At 44.4% G+C, this 17,361-nt stretch overlaps 1 protein-coding gene across 1 annotated transcript; it reads left to right on the top strand.

Annotated features, from left to right (window-relative positions):
• The first annotated feature begins 95 nt into the window (after positions 1-95).
• On the top strand, positions 96-16,891 carry SNRPD3 (small nuclear ribonucleoprotein D3 polypeptide). Its single transcript, XM_080822042.1, has 4 exons — positions 96-811; positions 2,262-2,405; positions 14,432-14,624; positions 16,674-16,891. The coding sequence occupies exons 2-4, from the start codon at positions 2,280-2,282 to the stop codon at positions 16,733-16,735; spliced, it is 381 nt and encodes a 126-aa protein (XP_080678168.1). The 5' UTR covers positions 96-811; positions 2,262-2,279; the 3' UTR covers positions 16,736-16,891.
• The last annotated feature ends 470 nt before the right edge of the window (positions 16,892-17,361 follow it).

Genomic DNA, 17,361 nt, shown 5'->3' with positions numbered 1-17,361 from the left:
CGCCCCTTGCCCCCGCCCCCCACTCTTCGCGCAGACGCGCAGACCCTTTCGCGCCTCCGCTCCCCGGAAGCTCCGCCCCTTCGCCTGAGCGCGGCCCCCAAACCCTGCCTTTCCACCAGCACTGATTCCCCAGAGACTCTTCACCTTACCAAACTCCGTTTCTGCCTGGCGGTACTTCTCGGCCACCCTCAGGCCTAAGGCCAGGCCCTATCCGCACACCGCGGGGCTCCGGGAGACCTAACACTACTTGGACTTCTTTGAGGGACGGCCGTAGGCCGGCTCCCGCTCTACTCTAAACAGGTTTCTCTATCCGTACGGTGAGATACCTCGCCTTAAGGAGGACAGCCCCTTACCTGGTGGTGCCGGGTTCCAAAGGTTAAATTGTGAGGGTAGGTCCTGGCCCTCAGCTCCACTGCCTGCTGCCCCCGATCCGCGGGCCCAAGCCCCAGATCCCCGCCTTGCTGTCCAGCCTGTCTCTGGTGTTAGGTGCTTGGTTAACGCGAGGCCCCCGCCCCCGCCTTGACGGCCTGAGGATCAGTGTTTCCGGCGGCACCTGGGCCCTGTCACCAGCTCTCTCTTCCGGGGTCGGAACTATCGGAGCGGAGTCAAGTTTCCCAGCCGGAAGAATAAGGCAACAAAGGCAAGACCGCGCTCACCACTAAGAAAAGGAAGGGGCCGGGTCCTGCGCGCAGCATTTTGGGAACGCGTGGTATTCTGGGAGCGCGAGACCCGCCATTCGCTTGGCTCACGTCTTTGCAGTCGCTTGAGTTGCCGCTGCACCGGAAAGGGAGAGTAGGCCGGAGCCGGTGAGGTGAGGCCCGGGGCAGGCGAGGGTAGGCCCGAAGCACGCGTGAGGGGCCTAGGGCTGGGGAAGGACGCGCTCCCGAGGAACTCTGGGAGGTTCGGGGAGGGAGAAGAGCGGGAAGCCCGGGTCACTCAAACATCAGCGTTGCCGCACTAGCGCCTGGAAGTGAATTCTCATTAGCTTTTCCCCAGAGTACATGCTCTTCGTTTTTTCTGTCTCTCCAGACCACGTTTTCCCTCACATACAGGCAATAGTCTTGAAATCATTTCTGGCTACCTCCTTCCCTCAAGTTCTCTCCGGGTAATCCTTTTCAAAGTTGTTTGCATCTCCGTCTCCATTCCCCTTTTAGGCATTCGTCCTCTTATGCTTTCCATATTGTTACAGAAACTTTATCAAGTTTCCTTGCTTCTAAACTGTTTAAAAAAAAAAACTGTTTGATCCGTTTGTAAGTGCTGCTGCCTTTTTATTGGAGCATTCCTTACCTATAAGCCTGCAGTAGTTCCCCACTATCTTCAGCATAAAAGCCAAACTCCTAACGCTACTTCCTCACCGAGGGAACCTGTCTTCCCCGAACTCATGTTTCTTTTCCTCTCTTGGACACACATGATGTGTTCCAGCCTCCATTCGTTGCTCATCTGGGAATATGAAATCCACTGCTTGTTTCTTTTATTTACATGAAATCAGGTGATTTCCGTGATCATGCTTTTCCTCCAAACATTTCCTGCTTATAGCACGTTGTCCCTTTGTGAACACTTCATTTTCTATTTAACCTTGAAGAAGTGGAGGGTCAGTGGGTACTTAATGAGTCAGATTAAATGCATGCCTCTTCTAGATTTGCCTGGATTCTTCGGTCTATATCTGCATTGCCCAGTACTTGAGCCACTAGCCCAAGGCCATTGACCTCTTGAAATGTGGCTGATGTGACTAAGGGAGTGAATGTTTAATTTTCATTTTATTTCACTTTAAGTTTAGTTAAAATAGCTGTGGGTGGATTGTGACTACTGTATTGGGCAGCTCAAGTCTATATCATGGGCTCTCAAAAGTAGTGTCATCCACAACTATGGGTTGGCAAGTACATCGTGTGGTATGTATAGTTCAGTCCCCTGTCCCCCAGCACACACACAATATTGGTTACTGGTTATTTGATGAAGGTAAAGAGACATATGGTAGCAGGGAAGAAGATGGAAGGCACTTTTTTCTCATCCCATTAGCTTTCCCTCTCTCTAGCCACCCCCCACCCCGCCCAGTATTCTTTACCATCTCACATCTTGCATGTATTTGTCAAATGAGTTCCTCAAAGTAGGGATTAAGCTTTTTTTCTTTTCCTGTGGAAAATAGCAGTTTGGGCATTTTTACTAAGTTTTATGGAGTGTCAGGCTTTAAGGGAAGCATGATATGTGCCATATGACTTCCTAGGCCCTGAAGGATGAACTAACTGTTGTCTCTTTCACTGTAGAACTCTTTTCCTGCCAAGATGTCTATTGGTGTGCCAATTAAAGTCCTACACGAGGCTGAGGGTCACATCGTGACATGTGAGACAAACACTGGTGAGGTGTATCGTGGGAAGCTCATTGAGGCGGAGGACAACATGAACTGCCAGGTATCCTGCTTTCCATATAAGGTTATGGGGGAAGCTTGGGCCTCTGTCTTGGAACACAGAAAGATAGTAATTGGAGGTCTTTTTGCAATTCTTCTCTTTGAAGAGTTATTTTGGCATGCCTAATGTATGCCAGCTGTTACAGTTGCTGCTGATGTGGGCATAAATGAGAGCCATTTAAAGTTTGGGATATCTAATTTTGTTTTCTCCATCCTATAATCATCTTCCATATTTTCGGGACTTGTTTAAAAGAAGTATACTTCGGTAGAATCTGTCAGGTTCAAGACCGTTCTCCATTTGCCCCTACATGTTCGTGTAACTGCTCTGCAGTTAGTGGAATCTTCCACTCACATACCGTATTTATTTTCCATCTTTCTTGGAGGAAGAGTTTCATGTGATTATAGCAACTACCTTTTGAGGTAAGCAGATTTGGTGATAGTTTTGTCATCCATAAAATAGGGAGAGTAAGATTAAAAGACTTCTTACTACTGAATGTCTTTCTGTTAACAAATATCGGAGCAGCTTCCTCATAAGGTGCCCTTCCTGTGACACTATTTTGTGTTTTGCTAATAACCACGTGAGTTTGTAGAGCATTGCTTTGGCAAGATGTATCACCACGCTTTCTCCTTTTTTCTTTAAATCATCAGTTAAGAGCTTGTGCTTCAGAATCAGAGACGTGGGTTTGGATCCTAATCATCTGACCTTGATCATGTTAATCGCTTCAGTTTCCTTGTTTCTAAAATGGGAACGGTGTTATTTTATGTCCTCTGAGACATATATGCCAGTGCAGAATTGTGCAAGAAATTTATTGGGGGAAATGATAATGAAGGATAAAGGAGAAGGAGTAGGAGTAGCTAGGAAAGCTTTCAATCTGTACTGGTCTGGTGCTGGGAAAAGGAGAAGGAAAAGACAGGGTTGAGTGGGAAGAGCCTTAGAGAACAGTGTGTTTCAGAGGAAGTATCAGCCAGCAGGAGTTGCTCATTAGAAGAGTCTAGTATGGGGCAGAAATGGCCTGGCTCTAGGATCCCCATTGTGATCAATCATTGGCCGGCAGCCTGGGGAGACTGGCTTCAGAGTGAATGCTGTGATGGATCCCATAGATCACAACTGGAGACTGTCAGCTCCTTGCATGCCTCATAGCCTGATGACCCTTGAGGGGAGATCTGAGCAGTGCATCCTGGAGATAGGGATAACACCCACACCCCGGGGCTGTTCTACAGATCAGTTTAGTTATGTATGTGCAACAAGTAGTTCACACCACACATGGTACATGTTCACATGTAGTTTCTGTTAATGTTTTCTAGGTGAGAAAACTGAAGGTCAGAAAGGGAAGGTGACTTCTCTAAGATCACACTGCAGATCAGGTGTCTTATCTGTTGCTGTGCAGGGTTCACTTATTTACTTGTGACAGCTCTGTAGCTTTGAATATCATCTTCCTGCTAGGTGGACCAGTGGGTGGGGCCAGTTCCCTGGCTCAGGGAAATAGATGCTAGTAACTGCAGGTTTCTCTCTTCAGTGTTGATGCCATACAGGTAGATGGAGTGGGCTTTCCAAAGGTCCTGTGGGGCTTTGCCTACCTTGTCTTTGTGAGGACCCCAGTTATAGATCCAGTCTCTGGCTTAAGGCATCCTCATCCATTTTAAGGTACTTTGTTTTGGTGAATAGAATGCAAAACTGGGGGTGAAGCATTTTAATGTGTTTATTCAGCTATTTATTTGGACAACTTACTGAGTGTCTAGCGCCTCAGACTGCCCATTTGTATTGTGAGGGTGTCTGAGCAGATGACCTTGGTGGTCTCTCAAATGTAGCTAGAGTGATACAAAGCGCACAGCCTGGTGATAGATCTAGAATCGGGTTGCAGCCTGCTACCTTGAGTGACTTAGGTCAAGCTTTGGATCTCCCTCACCCTCTTGTTCCCTCCTTTCTAAGTCAGGAATAAAAATAACACCTCAATCTCAGCATTATAGTGCAGAATATATGAGTGAATGCATGTCCGATGGGGGAAGCCAGTCACTTGCTTCCTGCTTATGTTAATCTGGTAGGGCTGTCGTAACAAAGTTTCACACTGGGTGGCTTAAACAAGTATATTTATTCCCTCAGAGTTCTGGAGGTGAAGAGGTTTGAGATCAAGGTGCCACAGGGTTAATTCTTCTCAGGGCATGAAGGATCTGTTCTAGGCCTCTCTCCTTGGCTTATAGATGTTTGTCTCCTTCCTGTGTCTTCACATGGTTTTCCTTCTGTGTAGGTCTGTATCCTGATCTCTTCTAAGGACACAAGTTACATTGAATTAGGGCTCAGTTACCTCTGTAAAGATCCAGTCTCTAAATATGGTCACATTCTGAGATGCTGAGGGGTTAAGACTTCAGGATTCAGCCCATAACACATTCTGAGATGCTGAGGGGTTAAGACTTCAGGATTCAGCCCATAACACTGCCCATGCCCAGATGCTGAGGCTTTGCTGGTTTTACCTAAACCTGGCTCACTGAATAAAAACCAGCAGGCACAGCTGAATGTACTGTGGTAAACCCAGCACAGTGCATTTACACATCCCCAGGATGCATAAGGCCAGTGGCTCCTGCAGTTCCTGCTGCTTTCCTTCCTTCCTGGCTCCAGTTAGTCTGCCCTTTGGGAGTGAAAGCATCCCCTTAGCACTTTCCAGCCTTTGCTAGAGGACAGCTGGAATTTAGTGTTTGCCATTTGATGTCGGTTTTTAATAATTTTGGTTTTTTTCCCTGAAGATTTATTTATTTATTTTAGAAAGCGTGTGTGGGAGAGAGTAGGGGGAGGGACAGAGGGAGAGAGAGAACCCTGAAGCAGACTCCTAGCTGAGTGTGGAGCCCACGGGGCTTGATCTCATGACCCTGAGATCATGATCTGAGCTGAAATCAAGAGTCGGCCATGCAGGCACCCCTAACATTTTTTATTACAAAAGTGTGGTGGGTCACACACTACAAAGATTTGGAAAACAGGTAAGAGCATCTTGCCACAACCACAGTTGGAAGGCAGCTATGCTCACCACTATACCACCAACGCGCCACAACCACAATTGGCATGGACTTTTTTTTTACATCCTAGGAACATGTCTTGGTTTTCTAGTATTTACTTTTTACTGTGCTTTCAAAAAGAGTTAGAGGTAGGGGGCGCCTGGGAGGTTCAGTTGGTTGAGTCTACCTTTGGCTCACATCATGATCTCAGGGTCCTGGGATCAAATCCTGTATTAGGTTCCCTGCTCGGTGGGGAGTCTGCTTCTCCCTCTGCCTCGCCTACCGCCCACTTGTGCACATGCTGTCTCTCTCTCAAATAAATAAATAAAACTTGTAAAAAAAAAAGTTAGAGGTGATTCATTAAAAAACTATATGATAAGGTAAAAATGGACAAATAGGTCGTGGTGCAGTTAACTTAGGGTAGACTATAAAATGAAGCCAGGCAGGCAGTTAGTAACCAGAAATGTAAACCTGAATCCCTGTACATTTAGTAAAGGCATGTTCTGTTCTCAGCTACTTAAAGAGGCCTGGCAGAGGGAGATCAGCAGTTCTAAGGTACATAGTGCCCTTAAGATAAAATACCAAAAAAAAAAACCAAAAAAAACCACCAAAAAACCAGTTGTGCAGTTTTCCTTGGCATTCAGATGTGGGAGACATTTTTCCCCTGGGCCCTGATGAAAGATATACAGTCTTAGTCTATTAGATAGTGTCATCAACATCCCCATACAAAATACACCTTTTGGGGTTCCTCAGATATTTTTTAAAGTTTTATTTATTTATTTATTTGTTACAGAGAGAGAGCGAGCATGTGCACAGGCGTGCGCACAAGCAGGCAGAGTGGTAGGCAGAGGAAGAGAGAAGTAGGCAGAGAGAGAATCGGTTTTTTTGTTTTTTGTTTGTTTGTTTGTTTTTGTTTTTTTTTTTAGATTTTATTTATTTATTTGACAGACAGAGATCACAAGCAGGCAGAGAGGCAGGCAGAGACAGAGAGAGGGGGAAGCAGGCTCCCCGCTGAGCAGAGAGCCCAATGCGGGGCTCGATCCCAGGACCCTGGGATCATGACCTGAGCTGAAGGCAGAGGCTTTAACCCACTGAGCCACCCAGGTGCCCCGAGAATCAGGTATTTTTAATATAGCCGTTACCACAGCCCTTTTTTGACAGTGCAGATGTAATCTGTGCAAGAATTAATCCTAGGATGAGGTCCTTGAGATGGTGCTCACAGGGTCAGAAGGTATATGTACTTCTTTGCATCTGAGGTTTATTTGGGAAAGCAGGGAGTCTTGTCCTTCTGCTCTGTACCCCACAGCTGCAAGGCAAGCATAATCTGCTAGCCAGGGCTGTCGGCTATGGTGACATCTATAGGTGAGAGAGCCCTATGAGTGCTCTGAGAGCATCTCCTAAGGGCTCTGTGTGTGGGGGCGGTGAGCGGGGCCTCTGTGGCTCTCCGAGTGGTTTTCTTAAGCTGATTTGTGTTTGTAGCAGAGATGGGACCTGATGGAGGATTGTATCCCATCTCTTGCCCAGCCTGGGTATGGATGATTTTAAACCAGAGGTCCCCAAATGGGGAAATTTGTTGTTGGTTATGTGTGCTTACCATGATTTTGAAGCATCCTATTTTTAATAAATGTCAATGAGGGAATGAAGGGATTTTTCTTCAAAATAAAAAATATATATTTCTTAAGAAAGAATACTTCTAGTCAAATATTTGGTAAAATATTAACAACCAAAAAGGACCTTTAAGGTGAGGAATTATGAGTAGAAATAAGCACATTGTTTTGATTTTAATAGACTAGCCTATATTTATCTAACCTTTCGGAGGCAACTTTTATGGCTGTGGATTTTATTGGGTATCCAGTGTAAAGTGTCCCTGGAGGTTCTTGTGTAGAGTCTTAACTGAATGCTGGAAGTGTTCTCCCAGCTCAGCAGTATTCAGATATTTAGGATATCTCATAATTTTCTTATGATGAAAGTTTATTGTATTTAAACATATAAATAGTTTTTGCAAGTCAAAAATGTCCATTTCGCAATTTAAAGTGGACCCAAGTTAAAAAAATGGCTAATTAACAGAAGAAAAACATGTAAAGCGGACTTTTAACATACAAAAATAATGGCCTTATTAATATTTAGACATGTAAATTGGGAAAAGGTAAGAATTTCTAAACTTACAAGATGACAAAATAAAATTAATACTACCAAGGGTTCCTTACTAGTCTGCCAGTAGAAGTACAGATTGTTAAATTGTTTCTGGAAAACATTTAAACGTCAGCATAGAAAAGTTCCTACCCTCTGGTGCCATAGTTAGGGTTAGTGCTGTGCTGTTTTTATTTTTATTTTTTTCTTAAGATTTGTTTATTTATTTTAGAGAGTGCATGAAAGTGAGGAGGCAGAAGGAGAGGAAGAGAGAGAAAATCCCAAGCAGACTCCCTGCCAAGCATGAAGCCCGATGCAGGGCTCACGCAGGACTCGATCCCTCAGCCCCTAGGTCTGACCTATGCTGAAACCAGGAGTCAGACACCTAACTGACTGAGCCACCCAGGTGCCTCTGCAGTGCTGTTTTTAATGATGAAAACCTAAAAATAAACATTTCTAATGAATAAAATAAATTATGATTAAACAAATTAGGGTACATTACAAAGAATATTATTCATCTGGTCAAATAACATGGAAGAATATTTAATGTCATGGGAAAATACTGTTGACCTAAGTGGAGAAAAATACAGAACTCCACAATATGTTCCTAGTTTAAAAAAAAAAATAAAGCCAAATTACAAGTGATATATAAAAATGCATTAAGTAATAATAATAATAAGTAAAAAAAATAAATGCATTAAGTTTTTGAGCAAAACCAAAGTGAGTAGTTATCTTTTGGTGGAAATTAAATGAGATTAAAAACATTTTTTAGGGGTGCCTGGGTGGCTCAGTGGGTTAAAGCCTCTGCCTTCAGCTTGGATCGTGATCCTGGGGTCCTGGGATAGAGCCCTGCATTGGGCTCTCTGCTCAGCAGGGAGCCTGCTTCCTCCTCTCTCTCTGCCTGACTCTCTGCCTACTTGTGATTTTTGTCAAATAAACAAATAAAATCTTTAAAACAAAAAAAAACCCCATTTTTAAAAGTTTTTATTGATATATATGCAGGGAATCTTGTCTTCCACTTTGTACTCCACAGCTGCAAGGCAAGCATAAGCTGCTGGCCAGGGCTGTTGACTATGGCAGCATCTAGAGGTGACAGAGCCCCACAGAATATATATGTAGAGAGAGTGTGTGTGTGTGTGTTTTGTTTGTTTTGTATTTTTTAGTAATCTCTGCACCTGTCGTGGGGCTTGAACTCATGACCCTAAGAACAAGACTCCCATGCTCTTCTGACTCAGCCAGCCAGGTGCCCCATGGGGGGATTAAAATTTTTAAGAATAAACCTTTTTCCCCTCCCTACTTTAAAAATCAAAATATCTGGGGCACTCGGGTGGCTCAGACGGTTAAGCATCTGCCCTCAGCTCAGGTCATGATCTCCAGATCCTGGAATTGGAGCCCCCCATTGGACTCCCAGCTCAGCGGGGAGTCTCCTTCTCCCTCTCCCTGTGCCTTTCCCCCTGCTTGTGCTCTCTTTCTCTCTCTCTCAAATGAATGAATAAAATCTTTAAAAAATATTGTTAAGTTTATGACTATGAAGCACAGTAAAGATTATTTTAAAAGAAGAGGGTATGTTACAAGTAGATAAATGAAGTCCTGGAGTTCTAATACACAGTATAGTAATTAGAGGTAACAAAACTATTATAAACATTAAACTTGCTGAAATACAAGATCTTAATAGTTCTCATCACTAGAAATTATAATTGTATGACATGATAGAGAAGTTAGTTAATGTTGCAGTGGCAGTCATTGTAATATAAATGTATCAAATCAGTATATTGTATACCTTAAACTTATACAATGTTATATATCAGTTATAGCTCAATAAAAAGACCCTGAAAATTAGATAAAAGAAGAGGGTAAATGGCCAAATGCAAAATTTCACTTCTTAAAGCAACATAATTCCTAGAAGTTTGGTGGGAGAGAGTGATAAGAGTTCAGAGACTCTGCTGAGGCCAAAATGGTGCTTTGGGGGCCTTAGCATGACCACCCCATCTCTGACTGGACTGTTCAAACCCTATTTTGTTGTTGTTTTTGTTGTTGTTATGGAATAATGGTCTGTGGGAAAATGGCCTGTGCATGATTTCTTTTTGTAAAAATGGTAACCTGAGAGAACCCGTCACATGACTGTCAAAAAACTCCCCAGAATGAATATCAGGAAAGTTTTTGACATGTCTGAATGCAGGGTGGTTGGGAATTTCTTTAGATACCCTCTCTAGCTAGAATGAAAAACTGCTTATCTATGTGCTCTCTGTACATGCACTGTTTTCCTCTGTACCATTCAATTCAGGGTCACATATTGGCGCTTAATATCAGCTTGCTTTGTACTTCTTTAGTCTGGGACAGTTATCCTTTTGCTTTTCCTAGCATTGACATTTTGGAAGAATAATGACCAATTATTTGTTTTAGAATGTCTTTTGATTGTATGTCTTTCTCTGGTGTTTCCTCATGATTGGATTTGGTGTTTGTTTTTGTGTTGTTTTGGCTGTTACTGTGTAAGTGATGACTTCTTCTGGGGTTGTCACTAGGAGGCCCAGAACACTTGTTTGCCCCTATTGGTGATGTTAACCTTGATAATTTGGTTGAAGTATTGTGTGGTCTCTCCACTGTACTTTTTCCTTTTGCAACTAAGGAGAATTTTGTGAGGGAGGTTCTTGAAGTAAGTGTCTTGTGAGTATTCTGTTTTTCATCACCACCTTCACCACCCCCCATTTAGCATCCAGTGAATATTCTTGCTTGAATCTTTTTACCATGATGGTTACAAAAGAATTTTTTTTTAACTTACTAAGATTTATTATTTATTTGAGAGACAGTTGAGAGCATGTGCCAGGGTGGGGAGGGGCAGAGGGAGAGGGAAAGAGAATCTCAGATGGACTCCACTGAGTGGGGTCCAGTCTCACAGCCCTGAGATCACGACCTGGGCCAAAACCTGGAGTCGGATATTTAACCCGCTGTACCACCCAGGCACCCCAGAATGGTTTTTGTTTTTGACTTCGTCATGCTTTCTATATTTGCTGGGTCTACTGTATGGAAGAGCCTTCCCTTAGTCCCCATTTATTCATTCATTGATTGTCAGTATAGGCTCATGGGTTTCTGTTTCATTAAATGGGTTATAATCTGTTACTATCATTATTTTGATTGATTTATCCCAAATTTGTCCAGAAGCTGACTTCTTTTGTGTCCTTTTGGTGTCCCTTGGCCATTTAGCGGAGCACATCCTTAATCTTCTGGAATAAGATGTTTATTGCAGGCTCATTTTTTACCTTCCCTAACCCAGCTCTGGAATCAGCCATTTCTTCAGGTAGCCTTGGTTTCTTTTTGGTTGGAAGTAGAATTTAAAATCCAAGATCCAGGTACTGTTTAATATTTTAAAAGTCTTAGTTTAACTTCTGGAGATCTGTCTCCAAGAGGCTATGTGCTTAATAGTACCAGAAATTTCCATTCATGTGGCACCTAGGTGGCATAGTGGGTTAAGTATCCCACTCTTGGTTTCAGCTCAGCTCAGGTCATGATCTCAGGGTTGTGAGATCAAGCCCCATGTCAGCCTCTGCACTTGTGGGGTGGTGGGGGAGGTCTGCCTGAAGGTTCTCTCCCTTGGCCCCTATCCCCTACCCCCAGCCTCTCAAGTGCATGCTTTCTTTCTCTCTCTAAAATAAATAAATAACTTAAAGGGGGAGAAAAAAAAGAAGCAGTACCAGAAACTTCCATTCATTGCATGCTTATTCTGTACCAGGCACTATGCTAGTGGTTTTTTGTTTTTTTTTTTAAGATTTTACTTATTTATTTGACATACAGAGATCACAAATAGGCAGAGAGAGGGGAGGGGGAGAAGCAGGCTCCCTGCTGAGCAGAGAGCCCCATGCAGGGCTCGATCCCAGGACCCTGGGATCATGACCTGAGCTGAAGGCAGAGGCTTTAACCCACTGAGCCACCCAGGCGCCCCTAGTGTTTTTTATGTACAATAGATCTTTCAGTTATCACAGGACCTCTCTGAGGACAAACTTCCAGATGACCAGGGTGACCAAGCATGGAAGGAGTGGATCTAAACCCAGGTCTCTGAGTCTCAAATCTTTGATCTTAACCATCATCTCTGAAGAAGAGGTGTATAGTAAACCTGCTAGGTCCTTTTGATTCTAGAATTGTCAGACCCTCACTCTATCAGATTTCAGACAAGAAGATGAGTAGAAAAAAGAGGGAGGCTCTGTTATTAGTGGTAGGGCAGGGGAGAGTAGGGGAGGGGACCAGACATTTTTTGAGCACTTGCTGTGTGCCCCACAATAGGATGTTGTGATTGATGATCCCAGAGCACCCCAACAATTGCTTTACAGCCCTGGAGTTAGTCCTCTCTTCTTGGCCCTGGATGTGTGAGGAAATTCCCACAATTTTGATTGTATTAAGGTGTTCTTTCTCCCCCAAGATGTCATTTCAGTTGGGCACCTGGTTTATGCCACCTATGTTTCATTATGGCTGTTTGGGAAAGTGGGAAAGTTGAATAAAGTGGGTGTTCCCACCTGACTTCACTGAAATCTAGTTCACTTAAGTTGTTGCCTTTGGCTTATGATGCAGACATAGCTTGGGCTTATTAACAAGCTGTACGGGTGGGCGGGCCTGTGGGGCTTTATACCCAGTGCAGCCATTTCTCTGCTGGTGCTGCGAGGGAGTGCATGAGTACAGCAGCCGACCTGGTCATTCTTAGGGTTGTCATAGGAATCAGTTGATGCTGGACCCTTTCCTGCTTCAGCCAGGACACATCCATTTGTGGAAACAGTTTGTCTTGTTGGTTGTACAGAACACCCACTGTCAGGGATTCTCAAAGTGGGTTGGGGAGGTTGTAGGAGAGGAAGGGGTGAGATGTACTGGACTGTGCTGGAGAAGTAGCTTAGCAGTAGCACAGCCTCCAAAATAGATGTCTTGGTGGTCAATTAGATTCATTGTTTACTGCTCTTCTAATATATACTCGATAATAGGAACAGCATTTAGACATATTTGTCTCATTTAATTTGTTCCCTTACTGTTTAAGGAAGTAAGTGGTGATCTGATGTATGGTTTCGGAATGTGGGTTTAGAGTTAGACCTGAGTTCATAGTGATTTGTAGCATTGTGTGATTTATAGGAGTTATGATACGAAATTGCCTGGGATGCTAATAAGTGCTCAGTAAAAGTTGGCTTTGTTAATCATACTTCTTGTTCAGTTGTGGCACCAGAGGTTATGGTATTCGGTTTTTGTTGTTGTTTTGTTGTTGTTTTGTTTTGTTGGTGAGAGAGAGAGAGCGCGCAAGCAGGGGGAGGGCAGAGGGACAAGCAGACTCCCTGCTGGATGCGGAGCCCAACGTGGGGCTTGATCCCAGGACCCCAAGATCATGATCTTTGCCGAAGTCAGACACTTAACTGATTGAGCCACCCAGGCACCTCCAGAGGTTATGGCATTCTTTGAGGCAAGAACAGGATGGCAAGGATTTAGAACCTGTGCGGAAATTTCTTTCTTTCTTTCTTTCTTTTTTAAATTTTATTTATTTATTTATTTGAGAGAGAGAGAGAGAGATGACAAGTAGGCAGAGAGGCAGGCAGAGAGAGAGGGGGAAGCAGGCTACCCGCTGAGCAGAGATCCCGATGCGGGGCTCGATCCCAGGACCCTGAGATCATGACCTGGGCCAAAGGCAGAGGCTTAACACACTGAGCCACCCAAGCGCCCCTGTGCGGAAATTTCTTAAGAAACTGGGGATGTTGAGCCTGGAACAGAAGATTTATGGGAGTCTAGAGCCCTGTTACCCTGAGGGTGGAACAGGGGCAGTGGGTTGAAGCTCTATGAACTGTTCCACCTGCACATTTAGATTTAGCAAGGATGGCCCTGGAGTGTTGTTAGTCTTTCGGCAAACCGGGTGCTCAAGCAGAGGCTGGGTGGCCAGTTAGCACTTAGAAGGAAAGAATGAGTATAAGGTGGCAACAAGCCAGTTAGGAATCTGGGGAGACAACACCTCTCTACAATGTGGACTTTGACCTATTCTGAATAAATTATCTTCTCTTTCATCCAGAAGACTCAAAATAAGCTACTTTTTGTGGTAAACGTGGTCCCTGTTGAGGTTGGCACTAGCAGGTTTGGGTCTCCTGCTATGCCAAGGCTGTCTGCTGGTTGGTCTCACCTCGAGGCTCCCTGTCTCTCCATCCCACAGTTTATCTATGTTGGCATATTAATCCTTCCAAAGTGCTACCCTGATCCTGTCCACTCTCCCTCTGTCCACAAATGAGTGACCCCGTAATATCCCAAGGTGATAACTTTGTCCCCTCTCTCAATTGTTCTGCTCCAGTCCTTGTATCCTGTAGGTTCATGCCCAAGTGTCCTGTCAGTGCAGGCTCTTGCCTCACACGTCTCCCAATATTCTGAGCCCTTCGTATAGGCACTGCTGCTTGTACTTCTCAGTCCCTGGTCATTGAAACTAGAGGGGCTCTGGTGCATACTCATGACCTTCATGGTGCCTTTTCTGTGTGTGCTGGACAGATGCAGGACAGGACAGTTTGGACAAGTGGTTCAAAGCTGTTTCATTAAGAGTTTTTCACCATTGAGAACTCTTCACATACTGGCAAGGGAGGCAGTATGGCAGAGTTAGGGCTCTGGAGTCACACCAGCTGGATTTGAATCTGCATCCTTTCATTCTGGCTGTTGGACTTTGGACAAGTGCTTTAGGGTTTTTTGTTTTGTTTTGTTTTGTTTTTATCTGTAAAAGATGGAAATGCCCGTAACCTATCCTGAAGGTGCTGTGAGGACCAAATATGGGAAGTGCTTTGCCTGGCTTCTTTATTTCATGATGTTAGTTTGTGCAGTTCTGGGCTTCTCCTACCACCAGCCAAGGCTCCCCCCTTTGTGTGCCCTTGTTCTCTGTTGGTACTGTTGGCCCCAATTGATGAGCTGGTGATTCCCTTCCAGATGTCCAACATCACAGTCACATACAGAGATGGCCGAGTGGCACAGCTGGAACAGGTGTACATCCGTGGCAGCAAGATCCGTTTTCTCATTTTGCCTGACATGCTGAAAAATGCGCCCATGTTAAAGAGCATGAAAAATAAAAACCAAGGCTCAGGGGCTGGCCGGGGAAAAGCTGCTATTCTGAAGGCCCAAGGTATGTGCTCCTCTTGCACTGGTTTTAACATATGTGTTTGTCCTGTATCTTTTAGGGAAGGGCGGGCCCTGTCAATTGCCTGGGCCTGGGAGTGGACTTGTACTTCAGCCATCTCCACACTCACTGCCACCCTACAGTCTTGGGGCCCCCACATGTGAGGGGCTGAGGGCCTGATCTTACCTTCTGTCTCTTGTCTTGCCTGATCACATTCATAGGGCTTATGCACAATCCAGAGTGCCTCCTTCAAAAGAAGAAGGGGACTCTTAAGTGAGAGCCTGGATCAGTCTCCTATTATGACTTTGTTTCCAGAAATTCTGTCCAAAGATTCTGGGGGAGGCTTGCTCTTACTAGTTTGCTGAGCAGGAGCTCTGTGGTGGGGCTTAGCTGACACCTGAAGCAGTGGGGCAACAGTTCGCAGAGAGCTCGGGGTGTTTATTGACACCCAGTATAAGTGGGGGGGAATGCTGACAGTAGGGATCCATTTTCATGTAAGAAATAAACAATTTTAAGCCATCTTTACCCATTAAAGGGACCAGACTTCTGTTTTCTAATACTCTTATATTTGAAAATAAATCCTTCCTTCAGCATGTCCCCACTGATCCAGTGACCTTCCTTAGTCTGGCCTTTCTCTTGAGTTAGCCTAGTCAAAGGTTTTATCTTTGGGTCCCCGAGAAGCTCTGCTGTGTTGATTATCTAGGAAGCAAGTGCATTCATTAGAAACTATCTGAGCTTCGGTAAAAAGATTTATAGTGCGGGAAAGTCACTGGATTCTCCATCAGTATCTTGTTGTGCATATTTTATATATGAGGTAGTTTTTGAGTTTAAAGCTGTAATAGAGTAATCCTTTATTTATTATTATTATTGTTATTATTATTATTATTTAAAGATTTTATTTATTTATTTGACAGGCAGATCACAAGTAGGCAGACAGGCAGGCAGAGAGAGAGGGGGAAGCAGGCTCCCTGCTGAGCAGAGAGCCCAATGCGGGGCTCGAGGACCCTGGAATCATGACCTGAGCTGAAGGCAGAGGCTTAACCCACTGAGCCACCCAGGTGCCCCTAGAGTAATCCTTTAAGTGTCCTTCCAAAAAACTGATCAGAGAATCTCCTTGCCCTTCCTAGGTAGGTGGCATTTGTAGAACCGGAAGCTCTGGACTTTTTGTCCTGGTGAAGGAATGATTTTCAGGAATACTGGTTTTCCTACTAGAACTGCTGTTCTCTCTGCTTTCTCAGGGAAGGGCTGTCCTCATTGTCACTGTGTAACTGCACCATCTTCTCTGACAAAAGATGCAGCCCAGTAGCTGTGCACTAGAAGGCACTTGGCAGTTAGTTTGCCCAGGTCCACTGGTCTCTGTCTGAGCCATCTGTATCTCTCGGTCCCTTGCTCTGGTTCATTTCAGTATGTGGCTGGGCTCTGGGTGACTTTCCTCCCTCTTCACGAGGCTCTACAAGAGGGAAGAGGAATCAGGCTCCAGTTAGTAGGCATTAGAATATTTTCATCTGTCCTTCAAAGCCACTGGTCCTCTCCTAGAACTCTTGGAGTTACAGAGAACAGCAGCTTGTATGCCCTTTGTATGGAGAGTGGTTTTATTTGTTTTTCTGTTATGAAACATTTTATATTGCAGAATACCTCAAAAAATAATAAAACCTGTTACCCAGGTTTAACAGATGTTTAGTATTTAACTATTTGTTTCAGGATTTTAAGTGTGAATTAAGTTCATCTGTTGTGTTTTATTAGCTCACCCTAGGCCAGCGCTGGGAATTCATCTTTTCTGTGATTTTCAGGCCTGTTCCCCAAACCACCTAAGCTCTCAACACCCTGACTCCCAGCCTCATGTTGAAATCAGTGCTGGACTAGAAGGCACTCCAGCTCTGATGCCAGCCACAAGTCCCCCTGCAATGAGGAAATGTCATGGGGTCGGCATGGTATTGGACCAGGTGGCTTTTCAGGCCTCTTCCTGTGCCAGTGTCCAAGGACTCTGGCTGCTCCGTGGCATGAGCATTTGCTGACCACACTGACCTGACCTTATCCTTTCTTTCCACCTTTCAGTGGCTGCAAGAGGAAGAGGACGTGGAATGGGGCGTGGAAACATCTTCCAGAAGCGAAGATAAATTTATCTGTTGAACAGAACTTTGCCGTTATTTTTTCTTTTAGGTTATCTGTGTTCAGGGGGGTGTGTGCTTATGTATATGTTCTAGCTTTTCTTTTGACATCTTTCTCTTTAATTCAGGGGAAATGTTAAACTAAATAAATATGGTGGTCCTTTTTGTTGTTGTTTTTCTTTTCTTTTCTTTTCTTTTCTTTATTAATCTTTTTTTTAAATAAACATATAATGTATTTTTATCCCCAGGGGTACAGGTCTGTGAATCGCCAGGTTTACACACTTCACAGCACTCACCATAGCACATACCCTCCCCAATGTCCATAACCCCACCCCCCTCTCCCGACCCCCCTTCCCCCAGCAACCTTCAGTTTTGTTTTTTTTTAAGATTTTATTTTTTTTATTTGACAGAGATCACAAGTAGGCAGAGAGACAGGCAGAGAGAGAGAGGGAAGCAGGCTCCCTGCTGAGCAGAGAGCCCGACGTGGGGCTCGATCCCAGCACCCTGAGACCGTGACCTGAGCCGAAGGCAGAGGCTTAACCCACTGAGCCACCCAGGCGCCCCCTTCAGTTTGTTTTGTGAGATTGAGTCACTTATGGTTTGTCTCCCTCCCAATCCTCTTTTTTTTTTTTTTA

This window comes from Martes martes (genome assembly GCF_963455335.1).
Source record: "Martes martes genome assembly, chromosome: 13".
In the NCBI taxonomy this organism is placed as follows: Eukaryota; Metazoa; Chordata; class Mammalia; order Carnivora; family Mustelidae; genus Martes; species Martes martes.
The sequence above is the reverse complement of the archived record's forward strand: the minus strand, read 5'-3'. Positions and strand labels throughout refer to the sequence as shown.

What these genes read in the sequence shown, in the direction of transcription:
- SNRPD3 (XM_080822042.1), top strand. Translation starts at nt 2,280, where the DNA reads ATGTCTATTGGTGTGCCAATTAAAGTCCTACACGAGGCTGAGGGTCAC. An exon ending in AGGACAACATGAACTGCCAG is followed by an intron (nt 2,406 to 14,431) that starts GTATCCTGCTTT and finishes ATTCCCTTCCAG; the next exon opens with ATGTCCAACATCACAGTCAC. An exon ending in TGCTATTCTGAAGGCCCAAG is followed by an intron (nt 14,625 to 16,673) that starts GTATGTGCTCCT and finishes TCCACCTTTCAG; the next exon opens with TGGCTGCAAGAGGAAGAGGA.